This window comes from Solea senegalensis, linkage group LG8 (genome assembly GCF_019176455.1).
Source record: "Solea senegalensis isolate Sse05_10M linkage group LG8, IFAPA_SoseM_1, whole genome shotgun sequence".
NCBI classification, from domain to species: Eukaryota; Metazoa; Chordata; class Actinopteri; order Pleuronectiformes; family Soleidae; genus Solea; species Solea senegalensis.
Genome location: NC_058028.1, coordinates 15196266 through 15215803, shown reverse-complemented (window position 1 = coordinate 15215803; position 19538 = coordinate 15196266). Strand labels below are relative to the sequence as shown.

The following is a 19538-nucleotide window of genomic DNA, read 5'->3' as shown; positions in this document are numbered from 1 at the left end:
GGTCAGCTGACCAGCTGCTCTTGCACATAGCCAGATCTAAAAAAAAAACAGAGGTGATAGAGCCTTTTCCACTCCTAACCTGTGGAATAGCCTTCCTTTACACATGAGAGCTGCCGAGACCCTCAAGCAATTAAAAAAAAAGAGACTTATTTCAGTGTGTTCATTCTAAGTCCTGAAAATTATGTTTTCTAATACCAACAAAATCACTGATGAGTTGGAATAACAACATTAAGGATACAATTGTGTATCAGTGAGTGCTTGTCCATCTTTTAGCTCCTCCAAGAGCTTTTCCCTCTTGTTTATTCTTGTGGTTTATAGGTGAGAAGTATCATAATTTCTTGTCATCTTGAGTGTTCTAACTGTATGAAAATGAGTTTATCACCCACAGAGCAGAGCTCTTTTTTTAAGTAGCATAGCTGCTTAAGAAAACCTGTGCTCCTGGGTGCAGCCATGTTCACCCAGCCGGATAAACTAACAGTATGTCCTTGGGCGTCCCATGAGGCAGCCACTGACCTGGCTAATATGAGTGGCTGCCCTCTGCACACACACACATACTATACACACACCATATAGTGTCCAGCATAATGTAGCTCTGACTGCCACTAAAATGTAGTGTGATTTAATTATGTAGCGTCTACTCTTTTCCTATTCTCATTTGCCCTCTGCACTCTGTGGACTTCAAGCATACTTGTTCCTCTGTGCCTTGGTCCATTGTTTGCTGTGTTCCTATTTTGGTCTTTAGTTAGTGTGCCAGCTCAAGCGTGAACCCCATGCCTGGCTCTGAGCCTCGAGCCACTGTCAGTGTAACAAGGAAAGATGTTTCATGTAAACAGTGAAATAATGTCCTAGTTGCCTGTTGTGTGTAACAATCCCCTCAAAAGTCCATCCAGCCTTAGGAAAAATACCCACTGAGTCAAAATATTTTATGCTCATGCCGCTTCAGATGCACCTAGATCTGTGTTTAATGCAAAAGCCACCACGTGTCTGAAAAGGTCAATGTCATTTACAACACATCCTCACTGGGAGAAATCAGGAACACAGTCAATCCCAGTAGGTTGTTATATTAGTGTGGTTTCTCACTTTTTCCCCAAAGTTGATCACTGAACCTCATCAGGACAAAGATAATGGTAACATTATAATATAGAGCGATTTCTTAACTTATAAACTGAAAAAAACACAATTATTATTATTATTATTATTATTATTATTATTATTAATAATAATAATAATAATATTATTGACATTATTTTACTGTCAATACATAAAGACACACATCCTGTTGGATGTTAAATGCTATTGATTTAACAGGTGAGACATTAGCAGGAGAGACATCAGAAAGCAAATTAAAGCACATGATTACTGCAGCACATGGCACTTATGCATGCTATTTTTATGCTTCCATGTATTAATATATTTAGAAATATGTTTACAGAATTCAAAAATATGCATTTATGCATTTAATATTTTGTAATACCTAAAGAATCAATGGATTTTTGTGCTTTCTTTGTATTTTAGTGTTTGCTCTCATTAATAATAACTCGTCAATCATGCAGCTCCCAGAGCCTGGAGCTCAGTCATCACATCTAGGAACTGGGAAATCCATATGTAGACCAACATATTCATTAACACACAGGAAATAATAATAATAATGAGATATCTGTGGGATGAAAGAAATGCTTCTTTATCTTAAAAAGATGGCCCCAGCAATGAAGACGGCTTTTGTCTCCAGGGTCTCATTATACTCATCTTTAACCCAAGAGAGTTGCCGATCAGTTTACTGATCTTTGACTTTTTCTATGGTCTATTACCTCAGTTCCAGGCGGGGGAGAAGGTCAAAGACCTGGCTGATCTCCAACCATTGATTTTCAACCTTTAAGTTAGTTTGAATGACAGAAAGAGGGAGGATAAGCTGTTAGAAGACAAGTTCTTTAGTGCAGTTATACCTACATTTTGGTGGTGATTAGTTCTTTAGATGCATTGATAATCTGAAGTGATTTATCATTTGTTTCCTACACTTTAAATCTTTTCTAAATATTCTACAGGTTAATTGGGTAAAACATTCATTTCCATTGACAAGTGGCCTGAGGGAGGTTCTCTCTCCCCCCTCAGCTTCCCCTATAATGATGTCTCTGTGGATCTTGTTTATCATGGCCATTCAGAGCTGATGGATGTGAATCAGCTATTCACTATATGGGTGTGTAACTGTTCAGGTCAACACTTTTTTAAAAGCTTTAAAAGGAAAAACAAAAACATTTTCAAAGTTGACTGGTCATTATATATGGATTTCCAAACTGTCCCTATGCAAACCGTCGACGCACACACACACACATAAGAGGGCAGTAGTGATGTCAACACAAGGTATTTGAGGCCTCTTCACTCCCTTAGTAACATTACCCAGTGGACACACGCAGAGGTAGCTACAAACCAATTATATATGACCCGACACGGATTCAGCGGCTGGACAGCTGAACAGCTTCTTGACCTTGTGTGACATACTGAGCTACTAAGACTTACAGCCAAACAAAAGTGCATCCCATTATACACTCGTTTATCACCGACCTGCGGGTATCCAGAGCTCAGGGAGAGAAGAGGATAAAGAGGACTTGAGAGGGCAATTCACGCCATTTACTGCCTGGAAGTCATTATCCCGGTGAATATTTGGAGCCATTTGTTTTTGGATTTGTTTTTGGACTACGGTTGAACTAGTTTTTAGAGTTAGTTTGAAGACTGAGAAATGGAGACAGCTTCACAGACAGGACTGAGACGAAACATGAAGGAGGTAAATACAAAATATGAGGTGGTTTCATTACTGTACTGTGAGTGTATGCCTGTATGAGTGTATGTATATTATACAGGGTAAATTAATTAATTGTGCCTACTAATAAATTAAACCCTGTTAGTACATTAGACTTAACACAAGCTATGTGTTTACATATACAGTAAACCTAATTATAATTTATGGAGCTGTCCCTGCATGTTACAGCTATAGCTATACAGCTATAAAACAGATATTTGTGTGGCATACCCTCCAGATGAGATTATATCTCACTTGCATGAGTCTAAAAATGTAATTAAATTATATAGATTACAGGGGAAATTACCAAGATATTAAATGCAACAGAATATAGTAGAACAGAGTAGATTGGGTTTGTCAGGTTAGATCCCAGAAGAGGAGAAATAAACTATTTTAGGCTTTGTGGTTGTTATGCTTATAGCAATGGTGCTATCAAGTGGCTTAGACATGTAATGACACTACCCTTAACAAATTCTACACTCTTTTCTCTTTCAGCAGCAGGATCCTGAAAGTGTGACTCCTAACTCTGCCTGGTGTGAGATAGACAATGACCACATATTTGATGCTGTGGGTATTGTGGCCACAGTTCTCAACTTGCTCGTCATGCTGCTCGTGTATACATACATGCCTGTTTGACCTGTGGGTAACATAAAGAACATAAAGAAAGAACATAAAGAAAGAAGGAAAAGGGACTGGCTCCTTTGTAATAAAATATAAAAATGGAAAGACTCTCTCATATTGCTATTGTTAATTATAATTTACCGGTTTTCTTCTGACAAACGTTGGGTCACTTCAAAGCTCAAGTCTCTTTCTTTTAGGTTAATGTGGGTTAATGTGAGTTCTGCGAGTTAGAGTGATTACAGACTTAGCTTATATGGGAATTGTGGCACCGGTACAATAACATTATGTGATGTACTCATGTTCTGTCTTTATTGCATGTATTTAATATTTATGTTTTTGAAGATCTACCTCAATTCTAACTCATGACTTACAGGAAAGAAAATAGTTTCAGTTGTCATTACCTTTACTTTCATTCAAAGCAACAGTAAACCATCCAGACAGTTTATCATTTAAATTATTGTTTTATTTTTATTTTATATTGTCAACACACAAGAGGGAATATTGCACTAGAAGCATCCCTGGTCAATCACAGCGGACCAGAAAACACCAAAGACAATATGCCAAATTAAAAAAATAAAATAAATAATCAGTCTTGGCGGTAAAATATACTAAACTTTTTTTAAACTAATAATTACAATCCCAAAATGGCAATGTGAAATGTGGGTGCAAAACATGAGATGAGAGAGCATCTTTTTTTCTTCTTGACTCCAACTCCTTACAGAAATATTACGCAAGCTCAGGAAGACACAGAATAACACGATGTAACAGATAGATACATATATTATATACTGTAGTATGCAGCATATGTGTATTTGAAACGCATGCACATTGCTTATAAACACACTGACGTAAAACACATTGATGTTTCCTCAAGAAACAGGAGCGGTATTAGTAGTTGGATTACCAATGTTAATTTCAGGCAGTATTTGACAGCTTGTGATAATGTCAATCTTCTCAGAGACAGCTTTCAGGTCATCCAGAATTAATCTGATGCTGTGAGAAGCGTTGATGATGGCGCCCTGCGATGTGTTCAGCTGCGCTGTTGCACTGCGCACCTTTCACAGAAAGAAAAAAAAAAAACCCAAATCTATTGAATGGGACTTGATGATTGTTGCTGTCGAGACCCTGGAATCTGTAAGTTCATGTAAGTTTTGAATACAACTGATTCAGATCAGCACCTCTTTGTCTGACAGGTCATTTCTATCCACTGTGTTCAGAAAGCTTCTGACATTACATGTATTGCCTTTTGTATGTATTTGATCTTTACTGCTATTTGGCGTGTATTGCCGAATGAGGTTGTGTTGTGTTTCACATTGCAATGTCACTAAATATCTATCTTCTCCTTTATATACAGTATCTATCAAGTATCTTCCGTGTAACATTTTTGATAATGGGTTAGGTTATTTGACCTCAAATCTATTAATTAATTTCCACCACAGTGGAGAACAAGGCAATCACAGATGGCAGACTTCACCCCATTCACGCAATAAGCCTCTGTCGGCCTCTGTTGGTCATACTGGCAAGTGCGGAAACACAGACAGACAGACACACAGAGCAACTAAAAAGAATACTTCACTCCATCTCCGTGGGGTGAAGTAATAACTGCAGTGCCCTGCGATGTGTGTGTGTACCGTCCTTTTTCTATGTTTTATTTCATCTGTGGGTTTTGGGTGCTGACACACTTCTTTGTCATGTGTGTACTGCCACTCAGCACTACTGCCAATGCAGACGGCCACTTTCAGGCCAGCATGTGCTTATCCTATATTTGTATTATTATGTTACATGTGTTTTAAAAGTCTATAGGTGGTGTGTGTTTTTTTAGTATTTTAGGCACACTTTAGTATCTATTCATGTATTATAAAATTGAGGGTTTTTAAATCATATATTACATAAAAAAAAATATCCAACCATACCTCCCTGGTGGCACTGCTATAAACCTGCCGTAGCGTCTGTGAGACGTCGTGATACAGTCGGCTGTTAGACTCCTGCAGCTTCTGTTGTAGAAGTGTGTCCCCTGAAAATGTAAGACATTGGCAGAGAAGAGAAAGCATTAAAACCTAGTGTGATTTTTCACTCAAGCATTTCATTGAAGCTAGATTTGTGAGATGTCACGAAAACAACGCTGAATACAGACTTGGCTGAAAATAAACTGAAATGTAAACAAAATTACAAGTGCAATTATCATTATGCAAATTGGATTGTACATTACTTGTTACATGTTGAGATGTTGGTACAGTTTGAAAATGTAAAATAGTTTTTTTAACCTTTCTGGCTTCATGGGTTTTCAACTGGATCTGAACTCATTAATCAGACAATGACATGCAATTAATAGGTCAAAAGAAAAGTGAGAAGACCTTTTGATTCAAAACCTTTCTGTCACAATATTGACTGACTGAGTTTGCATGTTCTCCTTGTGTGCGTGGGTTTTCTCTGGGTTCTCCAGTTTCCTCCCACAGTCCGTAAACATGCAGATTTGGCGATTAGACAAATCAGACACTCAAAATTTACTGCATGTCTGCGTGTGAGAGTGGATGGTTGTTTGTTTCTATGTGGTCCTGTGATGGACTGGCAACCTGTCCAGGGTGTACCCCACCTTTCACCCTAAATCAGCTTGGATTGGCTCCAGCGATCCTCATGTGGAGGATAAAGTTGTTGAATACGGATGGATGGATGATTATTTCCTTACCGTGTGGCCTGTGTGTAGGGCTTGGCCTGTCTTCGACAATGGACTGAATATCAGGGTGGTCTTTGACCACAATAAGAGGAGGCAGTTCTCTCTTGAAAATCTGAGTGCTCTCGTGACTCATTACAGAGACTCGGTCTGCCCGATCCTCCCCCGAATCCTCCTCACTGTCTGTTTCGGATGCCTCACCAGGAACCTGACAATATTCAAGATCACAGACAAAACAGGACATATACTCAGTACAGGACAGGTGTAGACAGGCTTTAATAATGTGTCAAACACACACATGTACGTACCTTTGCTCCACCTGAGGCAGTGTGTGGAGCAGGCAATGAGGTGATGTAAACCTCATCATCAGAGTCGGTCTCAGATGCCTCACCCTGCACTACGATCTGGTACCTACTAGCCATGACTGCACACACACACAAACGTCGTCAGTTACACTGAAAACAGAGCAAAATAACGCTATGTAATAATAATATTAAATCATTATAATTATTATTTAAATAACTAGTGCAGGGACATGCAATATTAACCTCAAATAAGAGAGGGAGCCTTCACCTTCAGTCGAAAACATAGATCACATGAGAAATAAGGAAATGCCTTGCTTTTTTCGTCACGTGATACGTGACGTATTATACCGTGGTTGGAAGATATGCCAGGTCACGTGATCAAGAATATGTTTGTTACGAACCCGGCGCACACCGGCAGCGGTGACACTGGCGCTTTTAAATCAAGTACTGGGGTAGTATGTATTTTGTGTGAATTGTATGGGCTTATTATTTTGGGGATCAGTTCCAATTTGTTTTAGTTTGTGACATACACTATCAATACGTAAATATTCTTTCATTTGACGAGCTATATGCCGCAAACCCCGCCGACGTGAATCGCGAATAGGAGCGTCCTGGTGTTAATGTGAAGCGCAACCAAGGAAGTAGCTCGTATTTACTTCGTGACCCACAATAATTTGACAGGTATAGTAGTTTAAGCTGTGTATCACGGCTCAAAATATACAGAACTGCATTGTTTCTGTAGACGTTATTCCTCTTCTTCTGCAAAAATCATCTCTACCTTTGCCAACGTTGTTATCAAACATTAGCTAATTATCTTATGCTAACTATGTAGCCAATGCTAAGTTGTGGCAATGGTTTATTTTCCCACTAAATGCTGTTGTTTATTAAAATATGACTAACTAGTTTACTTGAATAAACCTGTTGTGGTTTAGCCGTGTGTGTCGTTGTCGGGTTGTTTAACCACGTTTAAATGTGTTCGTCAGGGATGGCAGACGAGGCTCTGTTTGAATTTCTCCATATGGAGATCGTGTCTCATGTTTACAAGGAGCAGCAGTCCGGCAAAGGAGAGATGGACAACAAGGTATGTGCAGTAAATATAACCAACAACCAAAAAAAAAGAATTGTATTCACCATAGAGTATATAATCTCTGATCTCGTCTGCTCTCTCCTCAGGACAGGGCTGTTTGTGTGTCAGTCCTCGAAGGCATGGGCTTCAGAGTGGGACAAGGACTCATTGAGAGGTACAACAGCACTAACACTCAAGTAGGGTGTAGGAATCACAGGGTACCTCACAATATGATATGCGATACATGGTCCACGATACCAATAATATCACGATACAACAATTCTGTGATAATCGATATATTGCAAGACAATTATAGCGATACATCACGATATCTGTCTAACTGAAGAAAACAAAACATTTGTGAAAAGTTGGTTGATCACAACATAGAGAACAAAGTCTATGTATTGAACATGGATGGGTCATGTCTTAACGTAGCTTTCTCCAATTGATTGATTCTTGAATTGCACAAGGAAGGGCAACGTTATATCACCAAATTGGTATTTTGACCCACCCCTAGTACTTTCCATTGATGACCCAAACGAATAGTGCAAACTAATTGCAGTAAAAAAACAATATATATTTAAAACAATGCCCATAAGTGCAATTTATAGCTAGTTACCTGTATCTAGAAACAAGAAATGTAGTAAATGGCAAACTGAAATGAATAGACCTTTTATAAAAAGTCATGATTTAAAAGTAGTCATACTGTGTATGATAGTAAATTTGTACAACCTCCATCTTTGCTGATCTTGCATCGCTAACTATACGTTTCCTCTGCCCAGGTTAACCAGGGACTCTCCCAGCTTTAAGGATGAGCTGGATATAATGAAGTTCATCTGTAAAGACTTCTGGACAAAGGTGTTCAGGAGGCAGATTGACAACCTTAGGACAAACCATCAGGTGAAATGAAAGTGCAGATCAGTGAACATGTGATTTCCCAGGCTTACCACAGTGTTGGTTGTGTGTGAAGTAGAGTATAGTCAAATGTGCATTTCCTTAAATTAAACATTTGCTGCCACTGTTTTTTATTTGTATCTAAATCATTGTTTTCTGCCACAGGGTACCTATGTTTTACAGGACAACAAGTTTGCTCTGCTGACTCAGCTTTCCAGTGGAAAACAGTACCTGGAACAGGCTCCTAAGGTCAGTATGCATTCTAGGGCTGCAACTATCTATTGTTTTCATAATCAATTAATCTGTTGATTAATTGAATAATTGTTTGGTCCATAAAATGTCATAAAATGTTGAACATTGTTGTTTTTTTAAACCTGGTGATTCAGTTTAATGGTTTCGTTCTTATGAGGAGAAAAGCAACCAGGAAATAGTCACATTTAAGAAACTGAAAAATCAGAAAACGTGTATTAATTCTACAACTGATCGATTAATGATTAATTAATGGAGTAATTGTTACAGCCCTAATGCCTTCATTATATATCAACTTAGAATTTAGCCCTCAAGCCTGTTTTTGGTATACAGCCAATAATAAAGAAACCGAAGGTTAATTTGTGTGTGTTTCTCTCAGTACCTTGCATTTTCTTGTGGCATGGTGAGAGGTGCTCTGTCAAACATTGGCCTGGACAGTGTGGTGACAGCTGAAGTCTCTGTCATGCCATCCTGTAAGTACTACCAGCACATTTGTCAATGATTGTCTTACATCCTAAAGTGTTTAATGGACATTAAAAGCCCACTGGCCACTAACAGCAGCCATTAAATTTGTGTGTGTGGTAACTACTATACTTGATTTTTCATGCAGTATATCTCTCTCCATGTTGTTTTGTCAGGTAAGTTCCAGGTGGTGGTCCAGAAGTTGTGAACTGATCCTCTTTGCTACCCTGGTGCTGATGAACTGGTCCCTGCAGGGGCTCTGTTAATCTTACAGAGAGGACATTTGTCCCTGTCCTCCCACTGAGTAGTCCAACCGTCGAGGGAATCAAACGCCATCCTGGTTTCCACAGCTGCAGCAAACGGGACTAGCCAGGCTCTGCTGATATAAAGAGATTAAAGAGATTTAGCCAGAGATTCTCTTTTACTTGTAAAAACAACATTTGTTTTATTTTGCCTCTTGATTTTGATGGAGGTTATGTTAGGTGTTGTCATTTTTAGTTTTAGGTAAACTAGAGAAGCCTGGCCTTCGTGGACTTTATTTGTCACTATATTGTAAAGGTGAATGTATTGTTAAATAGAAGGTCACTTCATTTGTGCTGTGTTGCAACGTTTAGTCAAAGTGTTTAGCAAGAAATAATTGGAAACGAATGTGCCCACATACAAACATATAATCTCAGCTGCCAGACCATAGTTATTTTGAAAAACGCGACCCTTGACATCTCAGATTAATCATTCAGCACTTGTTTGTCTGTAATCAGCACCCGGTGCTTTGCTCTACCAAGTAGCAAGATGCCTTTAGGAGCTGAGTCTTTCATATACAGTATGTTGACAGTTTCAGGTAACTTATTATTTGAGATAATGAGTATTTCTAAAGCTAGCTTTTCAATAAATGAAAGAGGAATGGCAGCTACTTGGTAAGCACCACACTAGAGTTGACCATTTAAAGATGGGTTTACGTGTGAATATTTTTCCAGCCGTGTGTATATTTTCTTCCAATGTACAGCATTGATATGTGAAACGTGTGAAGGCGAGATGTTCCTAAGTTGTGTTTTTTACTGGGTTTGTTTATAACTTTTCCAACATGGGTCCTAAAACAGCATAACACTCTAGTTGCCTCTTTGTGCCACTAGAGGGACACACCACACTGTCAAAAAACAACAACCTTTGTCTTTATATTTTACTTTGTGGGTAACACAATAAATCTGTGATAACAAACAATAGTTTATCTCTCAAATGTATTGACTTGATCACTGTGTACAACAGCAACACCAGTTCAATCTCTTGTCATTACTGCTGAACTTGTTACAATAATATTGTTCAGCATAAGCTTGGTATTAGGAGGCTCTGCTGTGTGTGAGTGAGTGTGCGGAACTTCAAAACTCTACTATAGCGCTTTTACATTTTAAATAAATCTTAAACAGCATCTCAGATGATGGCTTTTTAAAGTCAAATAAATTAACCCCAGTGATGTCATTAGGGTTATACTGACTTAATTTGCAAAGAGATTTGGGGAGGGTCTCTGAATTGGGTTGCCATTGATTACATAATATAAAGCACCTGATCTAGGGTAGGGGTTTTGGACATTGGGTAATAGGAGCTGTAAGTCTGGATACCTTAGCTTCTGCTTTTTTAAGTTTCGGTCACTTAATAAAAAAACATCTACTTTAATTCCTCTAACCTCCTCTGTTTTCTTAAATTTAGGGTTAGCACTTGAAGTGGGTCATGTTCTTACTTCAGTAGAGAGGCTCTTAATACAAGAGTCCTTGAATGAGCTTAAGTGTTGAAGAAAAGTTAAACACGTTCTACGCCAGCTCATCTGCACAGTGCATGGTCAGTTATATCGAGTTTAGTTGTTTTTGGAACTTCGGTGCAATTGTATGAATGCTGTTAAAGAAAGAAAGAAAGAAAAAACAGTCTAGAAAATTAAGTTTGGTGTCTGAATACATCCACAGCACCTGACAGTGCACTCTTTTGCCCATTTGTTGCAATCCATTAAACACTTAGCCCAAATCCTTTCTGTAAAGGAGGAAAAAAAATCAGAGGGAGGGATTAAAGGGAAAGCTGGAGGGGGTGGAATTGTAGAAAGTTGGCGGAGGAGGAGATTGGGAGAATGGGCAAGAGGAAAATTAGATGAGAAAAAGAAGCACCTCTACATGGGTCTGAAGGGGAATGGAAGGTAGAGGGGGATTTATTAGAGGTGGGGGCAGATAGAGGGCCGGAAATAAGTTCAATATAAAGTTGTTATTGTGGGGATAGAAGTGGGTGAGAGGTAAACGTCTCTCAGACAATATGAAGTGAGGGAATGTGGGGGTTTGGGACAGTGAAACCATAAAAGATTACGGCGAGGCCTCAGCAACAGCTGTTGTGTGCTGCTCCACACAGCTTGGGGCTCCCCTTCCTCCAGGTCTACGCTGCATCACAATATCACCAAGACATTCACAAAGAGGAACGTGAATGAAGGGAGGAAGGGGAGCAGAGGAGGAGGGGCCAGGAGAAAGAAAGGATGTGTCGGGGTGAACAAGTATAACCAGCATTCATTCACTCAAACTGATGACTTGCTACAATTCAGCAACACCGTGCACAGGCTCCTTTGTAGTGTGAGAAAAATCGCAGAGGCGTTTGGGTTACGTTTCATTACAGCGGCTCCGTTCACGTCGGTTTGTTGGACGTCAACAGTTTAGGTGTAAAAAGTTGATGAATATGTTCAAATCACAATGACCCATACAGCAATGTACACAACGCTTAAATAGAACAGGCATAATATGTGTCCCATTAGAATTAATATACAGAATCATTATACTAAATATGATGTAGCTAATCAGGTACTTCATGTTACATCTGTGTGTAATGTGGTATTCAGTCTTTCCCTGCCAACAAAGTAATCACACAAAAGTGCACTTACACCCTCAATTTAGACTTCCTTTAAGCACTGTTTTATTTTTGAAGTGCAGCCATAGTAACACTTTTTTCTCTCTGTCATTGTTTGTTATGTATACACTATTTCATGTACAAGTCCCACAGTTCTTTAATGTTTGTGCTTCAATAGCATTAAGATAGGCCAGACAGCTCTGTAGCATTATAGGACAATCATCAACATTAATATTTCACCAGAGGTGAAGGAAAGTACAAGTAAAAGTACTGGGCTAAAAAGTTACTCAAGTTAAAGTAAAAAAAGTGACTCATTTAAAATGTACTCTTCTACTTTTTTTTTTTTAACAAGGTTGGGGTTCCTTTCTTGTGTTGTTGCTTTTAATTAAAGGCAAACCTTTACAAATTAAAGTGCTGACAAAATAAAATATGTTAACACATAATGTATCAGTGAAAATGGGTCAAAGGTCACAAATGCTTTCACTTTCTCACTCACTCAGGGACCTTCATTGACTTTAAAAATGACAAGTACACAAAAACCTACTCCATTACAGTAACGCAAGTATATGTAATTCATTACTCTCCACCTCTGTGTTTCACTGAATATCAAACTAAAGGACAGTATCTCATTTAAAATTGTTCTATCTCTACTAAAACAATTTCGCTAACTTGCTCAACAAGTGGCAATGGTCTGACATTCAGCCAATGCTGACCATTTCTAACTTGTGCTGATTCTAGACGGGTCTTATTTAGAATTGAGCATCATCTGTATAAGCCCAAGTTGTTACAACAACTTGAACATACTGTGAAGGACCTTCTTGTTATATTCTCAATAACTTATACTTTTTATATTCATATCTTCTGCTCAAAAAAAAAAGAAAGAATCCTCTTCTGTTTATATATTTATTTGTTTTGTAGTATTGGAGAGAAAAGTCAAATTCCTTGTTTGTGTGCACAAACTTGGTTCTGATAACAAACCTATACTATATGACGCCGAAGGTTGACATCCACTTTCATCTTTTCAAACTGTCACCATCCCCTTTGCTTCACAGCTTCATTTTCAAAGCTCCTCTTCAGCCCCATCCATTACCTTTTTGCTCTCTCTCTCTCTCTTCTCACCTACATATTCAACTTCCTCCACTCATGCATAGTTAAGAGCAAGATCCTCGGTCTCACACACCAACACAAACCTTGTCTCTTGGGGCCATATGTTGACCCGCAGTGGACCTGAATACAGCCATCTGCCTGCCTTTCTTATGTCCCACAGGGCGAGAATGTGAGAGAATGTCTATCAGACACAATACACTACACACACACACACACATTAACCCTTTCACATCCACTAATCACTTCAGCCATGGCCCATCTCATGTTAAGAGTGACAAATTAATACTGGAGCTCTTGTGCATGTGTTTGTATTTAGTGTTTCAATTTTGTTTTTTGGAAAGGTTGCTTCCCTCCAGTTAGAGCGGATGAAACAGTGTTGGTAAACAGAATAGTTTTACTATGTGAGGGGTGATTGGATGTAACTGAAGCAGAGGAGAAGGGAAATGGATAGGAGCCCGGGATTGGTAAGATTAAACCTCGTACAAAAGACTTCTTATCTCCACATGAAATCTTAGTAGAGAGACTACACACACACACGCACACCACTGTCCAGCTATTCTACAGCACAGTGGGTGGGACAAGCATGACTTGACAAACTAGATTTAGATTCGCAAATCAGGAGCGCGCTCCTGGAACGGTTTAAGTCTTATTTTCATCATGGTTTGCATTTACCATTGTGCCCTACTTTTATTGATAAAATGTACAAAAGCAGGAAGTATTAAGAGATGAAAAAAAAACTGGTTAGATTACTGATTTATGAAACATTCAGCATTGGTCTGGGAAGCAGTCTTGCAGAAATTACTGGAAATATGAAGGGCCTGCTGTGCTGTTTTACCAGAACGGGATTTCTAGTGTACAAATACTCAAGCTGGTACTTGTGAATAAGTATAGCTGGCTTAAGAAAATCATGGGGTGAAATCTTAGTTTTGTCATTAACCTCACAACAAAGAAACATTTAGTTTGAGGTTTGTAGTGATAACTGAATTATTTACACCCAGTTTCAATGTTGGCGTCTGGGGCACAGCACCATTTTACTTTCTCCCTTGACACGATTAATTTCAACAGCACACGACAACAGGGAGTGTGATCTAGAATTAAACCTGTAAATGACAGTTTGCTGGTTTCCTGCTCATTTCCTTCCTGCAGCTTGCATTTAAAACGTCAAAATTGTGTGAACACCGTTGCAAAAACAATAGAACAGCACATTCTAAAGAAAGAGTAAGGAAAAAACAAACAAAGATTTGTAACCTCGATCACAAAGTTGTGTGCATACGTTTTTACCCCTACAACCTTGAATCAAAGTAGAAAAAAGTAAAGACAAACAGTCAAGTAAAAAACCACTAAACTTTATTTCCAGTAGAAAAAGAGACCAAAATATATTAAACGTGATATGAGCATTAACAACTCAAAGTACTTAGTAAGTACATAGTTTAACTATAAATACGTTAAAAATAAATTAAAGAAATTAATTTACTAAAGATTATCACCTTTAACACTGAACAGGCCTCAAACATGTTGATGAAAAGGCAATTTTAAATAGACCAGTAACAGCGCAGTTGCTTCTCTTCTACAAACCTATGTCAAAACACACAAAACTGCAGAGTAACGTTTCTAAAACACTAACAATATCTACCATAACTGTAGCATATGCTGGATATAGCACAGTAAGGCAACACAGCCAGGAGCGCAGTATAAATGAATAGGACTGTGCTTCACGTAACAGTACAAAAGACATAACAGGAATAATTAACACTGAGATACACCAAAGAGGTGGAAGATGGTGGTCACAAAACATGTCTATTTGTCCAAAAATGGAATACTAGTGCTGCCTGTGGACACGGGAGAGAAAAAACCCACTACAGGAAATGTTTGAGTTCAAGATAATGTAAATTATATATTAGGCACCACAGATATTTTTAAGGAATTTGCCAGAAGTAAAAACAGGACTTAGCCATAGGATTATATTAAACTTTGCTTCGGAGCCAAGTACCTTGAAAACAAAAAATATGATCACTTTGAAAAGAATAGAAAACGATACAAAATAATGTGGCGCCATATCATAAAGGTTTTTTTTTAACTCCCAGCGTAGATGTTCTGGCACACTTCATGTATCAAAACCCATAAAATCACCCCATGTCCTGTTTATCCAGTTGGCAAGTCATACAGGTGAATGATGTCATGAACATGGGATGTGAAAACATATTACCAAAACCCATGTGGCTTTGGTAATATTACTGGCTCAAACAGTCCCACTTCCCCCGACTTGTGGGGCCAGATCAATTTGGCAATATGGCATTTTTACTGGTGGCACCAGAGACCGACTTGTCGCAATTGTAACAACACAGAGACGAGAACTCACACTAGCTTATGCGACAAAAAGAAAATAAATGTAAAAGCCTTCTTACATCTCACCCAACAGCTCAGCAAATCGTGATTCAACGTCAACACGACCCTGTTTGACAGCACGACCGGCACTTTAACCATTTAAAAATGTCAGTCAGGTTTAAGGCTCGTGATCTAAACACAACCCCAGACTGTACAGTTAGGAGAATAAGATACAGTGTGTATAGTTGAAAGAAAAATGATTGCTGAACACAGGTCGCGCTGTCGGCCTCACCACCATCAGCTGTGAGCTACAAACACATGTCTTTGGCTTTATCATATTCTTTGCTGATGAGATGTAAATATAAATAAGGTTGATCTAAAACAAGTGATGGCATCGAGGGCTGCGGTAATAATACCTTACACTAAATCTGTCAATCTCAAGATACAATTTTGATAAAGCTTCAAAGCACTACTTAACTTCAATTTTGATAGGTCTGTTCACATGGCAACAAACTTCTTTGTTTCAGCATTAATATCCACTTCCCTTACACTCGACGACGGCATTTCAGCCATCAAAATATAACAGGCCAAAGTCTGGCAGCGGTCTGAGTCATTCACTTAAGTCTTTGTTTCCTCTGATGACACACAGGTGCAAAAAAACTGAGGTGTCTGCGTGTGAGAGGGGAATGTACGTCATGTATGTGTCAAATGTACGAGCGTTGTGTGCGCTTGAGCACTAACGTGTCATCTCAGAATATGGGGTCTGAATGTGTCTGTGTGTGAATGCATGTAATGTATGCGTGTCTGTGATTTCGGCACACTGCAGCCTAAAGGAACACCCCAGCAGTGTCCTCAGGCACAGAGAGCTGACTGAATACTGCCAGACGTCTGCCGTTGCTTTCGTTAATGCCACCACAGGTCTCAGAGCCACTGAGCGAGCTGGCAGAGCTGCTCCCATCTTGGTCCTGGTCTGACAGAGAAGTGTAGGACAGGGATCGGGTACCAAGAGGCTGCAAAGTGGCACTGGGGCTCTGTCTCAGGAGGGGGGAGCTGGTTGGAGAGAGCCCACATGGAGAGCAGCCAGAGTCGGGAGAAGGCAAGAATGGAGATCTGGGATCTGACATGGCCTGACTTCCCAGTGGTTGATACTTGTCGGCAGGGGAAGCCTTGAAGGCAGAGTCCATCTCCAGGAAGGCATTAGACAGGAAGTCAGTAATATCAGCGCAGGAAGGAGGAGAAGCCATAGGAGCAGGTGTAAAGGGGCTGGTAGCGGGTGGAGAATGAGTGAAGGCATGTTGTAGGGCTTGCTGAGGAGCAGAGGGAAACCCTGCAAAGCTGAAGCTTTGTCTGACAAGAGGAGGTCTGCGTGGGAGGGAGGAGCAAAGAGGCTGCTGGGGAATGCTTGAGGAGGAGGAAGAGGAAGATGAAGAGGAACGCGAGAACGCGTGCTTCTCTTCTTCTTCATTGTTGTGGACAAAGTGGCACCGGATTCCATAGGGACAGAAACCGATGGTGTGAAAGGTACGGCACGGCTCAGTTTTGTATTTTGGGTGTCTGTTAAGATCTCGCAGCTCATCTGGTCCATGGGCAAACTGACACTTCCCACCATACTTGCACAACCCATTCTCTGTGAAAGAGCGACACAGTTCAGTCTTATAGCGTGAAGAGGAGAGAGATGAATTGGATGAAGAGGAGCTAGTGTTCAGTGCCGTGGGGCTGATGTCACTTTGGGAGTGATTCATGTCAGTCCCAGGCCAGCCTAGACTTGATGCTGTGCTGCTGCTGCTGCTGCTCGTCTCTACCATACTAACAGAGCGCTGGGCAAGGAAGCCTGACTTCCCCCAGTTAGAGGAAACAGCAAGCTGGGAGGGCATTGGGCTTTCCGGCTGCTGCCCCCATTGGTTGGAATCAGTGGAGAGGCAGGAGAGAGACGAGAGGGAATACGTCTTATGCAGCTGGCTGATGTACCCTGGTGTTCTCATTGCCAGACCCAGGGATGGTGGTGGTCTGTTGGGCTCCCTCAGGTCGAGACTAAGTAACTGCTGTGGTAACAGAAGACAACCAACAACACAATGTGAGATGTACAACTTTTGCAATGACTATCAACGATTCATTTTCAAAATTTGTGGCACATCCTTTGTCAAGAACTGCATAAATGTAATTATTTGTTTACACAGTAACATATTAAAGAAATTAAAAGCACTTTTCTATTATTTAAGGATTAAATTTCATCTTTTTGTCCAGTATGTAAAATTATATTCAGCATGAATAGAAGATAACTATAATTTAAGTGTACCGGACTTAAGCATTTTTGCTTTTTACCCCCAAATGAGTCTAGAGCCAGGCCAGCTCTATGGAGAAGACCACTTTGGACCATGTTTTTACAATAGACAACATTTGAGTTTTGATGCTCACTGAAGGCTACACATGTTGACACAAGATGCATCTTCACCAATCCATAGCGCTAAATTGTACACATTGTATCTTAGAAAAGTCTTCACATTTTACACAAAGCATCAAGTATACAACTTCGCCAAATTTCACATGTATATCAATCTAGAAATTATTTTACAACTTAAATAAATTCCTGTGTAGTTTTGACATTGTAATGTCTGGTTAAGTAACTTAAATATTTCTTTGTCCCAGGCACCCTGAATAGTTTAAGAACCACATCACAGGGTGACATTTTGTGAACTCAAATCCTGCAGGTTCACAGAAAGGTGAATAAATAAAAATTACAACTGGGGGTATAGGAAAAGAACTAAAAGTACAATAAAAGAACAATAAACAACTTTGACTAATTCAATGTCTAACAGTTTAACTTGGCTATTTTCAGACGTGGACAGAAACACAATATTAGTGTAGTGAGTACTGATGCTTCATTTCAGTGTTGTAAATCTTCACTGAGTAGTTCTTGCCTAGATTAACCAAAAATATCGATTAATATAGAATTATACTCTAATTTGATAATCGACATAGTTGTAGCTGTTCAACACATGTCTCACACTATCCAGCAAGCTCACCCACCTTCTTAAATGCAGGAATATAACTTGGCATCCTATGCAAACATTACAGTTTTATGATAATAACAATAATAATGCAGTCCGTCTCTGAAAGAGCATTTTTGACATTTGCCTCAACAGTAATAAAGTTAAGCCTAAGGCAACTGGTGCTTGTTTCACGCTACACAAACCGTTGGGGTGTTCACCGAGTTTCGATTTTAAAGAGATGGCGTTTTCTGCCGTTAACATGGCGCTTACACTGTTTGTATAATGAATGGCAGCCACCCGAGGTGGTTAATTTACCACCCAAATCCACACAACTACGACTAAAACAAGTTAAAAGTTGAATGAGACCATGCTGCAATTCATTTAAACACTAGTTTCAAACGATACTCCCACTTTGTGTCAAGATAGCTTTCAGGTTCAAACTAATCTTACTTCAACTTTAACTCACAGTAGAAAAAAAAATATTTAAAAAGTTTTTGAGAACAGATGAATAGCTAAAAAAAACAGTGTGAAGTTAGCAGCTAAGCTAAGCTAACCGCCCGTTCAGTGACTTAGCCAACTTTTGCTGTGTACTCTACGCTCCGCTTCTCTCGTGGCGCCTGTCGTTTACCTTGCACATCATCTCTTCCAGGTCAGCAAACTGGCTGAGTTTGGGGTGAGATGGCATTTTGCTGAGTTATCAGTCCCGTCTGCCCCGGCAGTGAACGACGTGTGCAGTAGCAACTCGCTGGCATGAGTCGATCAGAAGTTTCCAGCAGTGTCTGCGGTGCCAAACAAGTCCGACACTGCGACCACGTGTGGATTTAAAACCTGGCGTTAGCCACTCCCACCAGACCCAGGCCCCTAAACCTTCCTGAAAGCCAATTCAATCACACAGAAAGTTAAGAGTAATCCCTGTGATTTGTATATGCTCGTGTTATTTTTTTATTCCATCCTAATTAAAGTTATACATTAAATAAACATGTTGTTTAACTTATTGTTTGCCCTTGTTTCTATGCCAAATGTGCAAAGTACACAAAGCAATGGAAGCTGAAGCACACTTCCTTGTAAATGCACACATCTTTATTGGCCACAAGATTCTGATCTGACTTACAACAATAAAGTAACAACAAACACAACAACAGAAATAGTAGGCCTATTTGCATGTAGTTTTGTGCAGAAGAGAATA

General features: G+C 39.5%; 3 protein-coding genes across 5 annotated transcripts; 1 reads left to right on the top strand and 2 right to left on the bottom strand.

Annotated features, from left to right (window-relative positions):
* Positions 1–3856: 3856 nt before the first annotated feature.
* Positions 3857–7580, bottom strand: bloc1s3 (biogenesis of lysosomal organelles complex-1, subunit 3). 3 transcript variants are annotated; one of them, XM_044031425.1, is made up of 5 exons: positions 7523–7580; positions 6395–6510; positions 6102–6294; positions 5329–5429; positions 3857–4470 (listed from the first exon to the last, which is right to left on the bottom strand). In XM_044031425.1, exons 2-5 carry the CDS (start codon positions 6506–6508, stop codon positions 4285–4287), a joined length of 594 nt encoding a protein of 197 aa, XP_043887360.1. In that variant the 5' UTR covers positions 6509–6510; positions 7523–7580; the 3' UTR covers positions 3857–4284. The 3 variants fall into 3 exon arrangements, with proteins under 3 accessions (XP_043887360.1, XP_043887358.1, XP_043887359.1); XM_044031423.1 differs by lacking the exon at positions 7523–7580 and adding an exon at positions 6660–6732; XM_044031424.1 differs by lacking the exon at positions 7523–7580 and adding an exon at positions 6635–6712.
* On the top strand, positions 6795–10282 carry trappc6bl (trafficking protein particle complex subunit 6B, like). The gene is made up of 7 exons (XM_044031426.1): positions 6795–7072; positions 7375–7472; positions 7565–7632; positions 8240–8357; positions 8517–8600; positions 8980–9073; positions 9239–10282. The coding sequence occupies exons 2-7, from the start codon at positions 7377–7379 to the stop codon at positions 9268–9270; spliced, it is 492 nt and encodes a 163-aa protein (XP_043887361.1). The 5' UTR covers positions 6795–7072; positions 7375–7376; the 3' UTR covers positions 9271–10282.
* A 4085-nt stretch (positions 10283–14367) lies between these two features.
* zgc:114130 (uncharacterized protein LOC570332 homolog) lies at positions 14368–19171 on the bottom strand. The gene is made up of 2 exons (XM_044033057.1): positions 18981–19171; positions 14368–17404 (listed from the first exon to the last, which is right to left on the bottom strand). The coding sequence occupies exons 1-2, from the start codon at positions 19035–19037 to the stop codon at positions 16190–16192; spliced, it is 1272 nt and encodes a 423-aa protein (XP_043888992.1). The 5' UTR covers positions 19038–19171; the 3' UTR covers positions 14368–16189.
* Between the last annotated feature and the right edge of the window lie 367 nt (positions 19172–19538).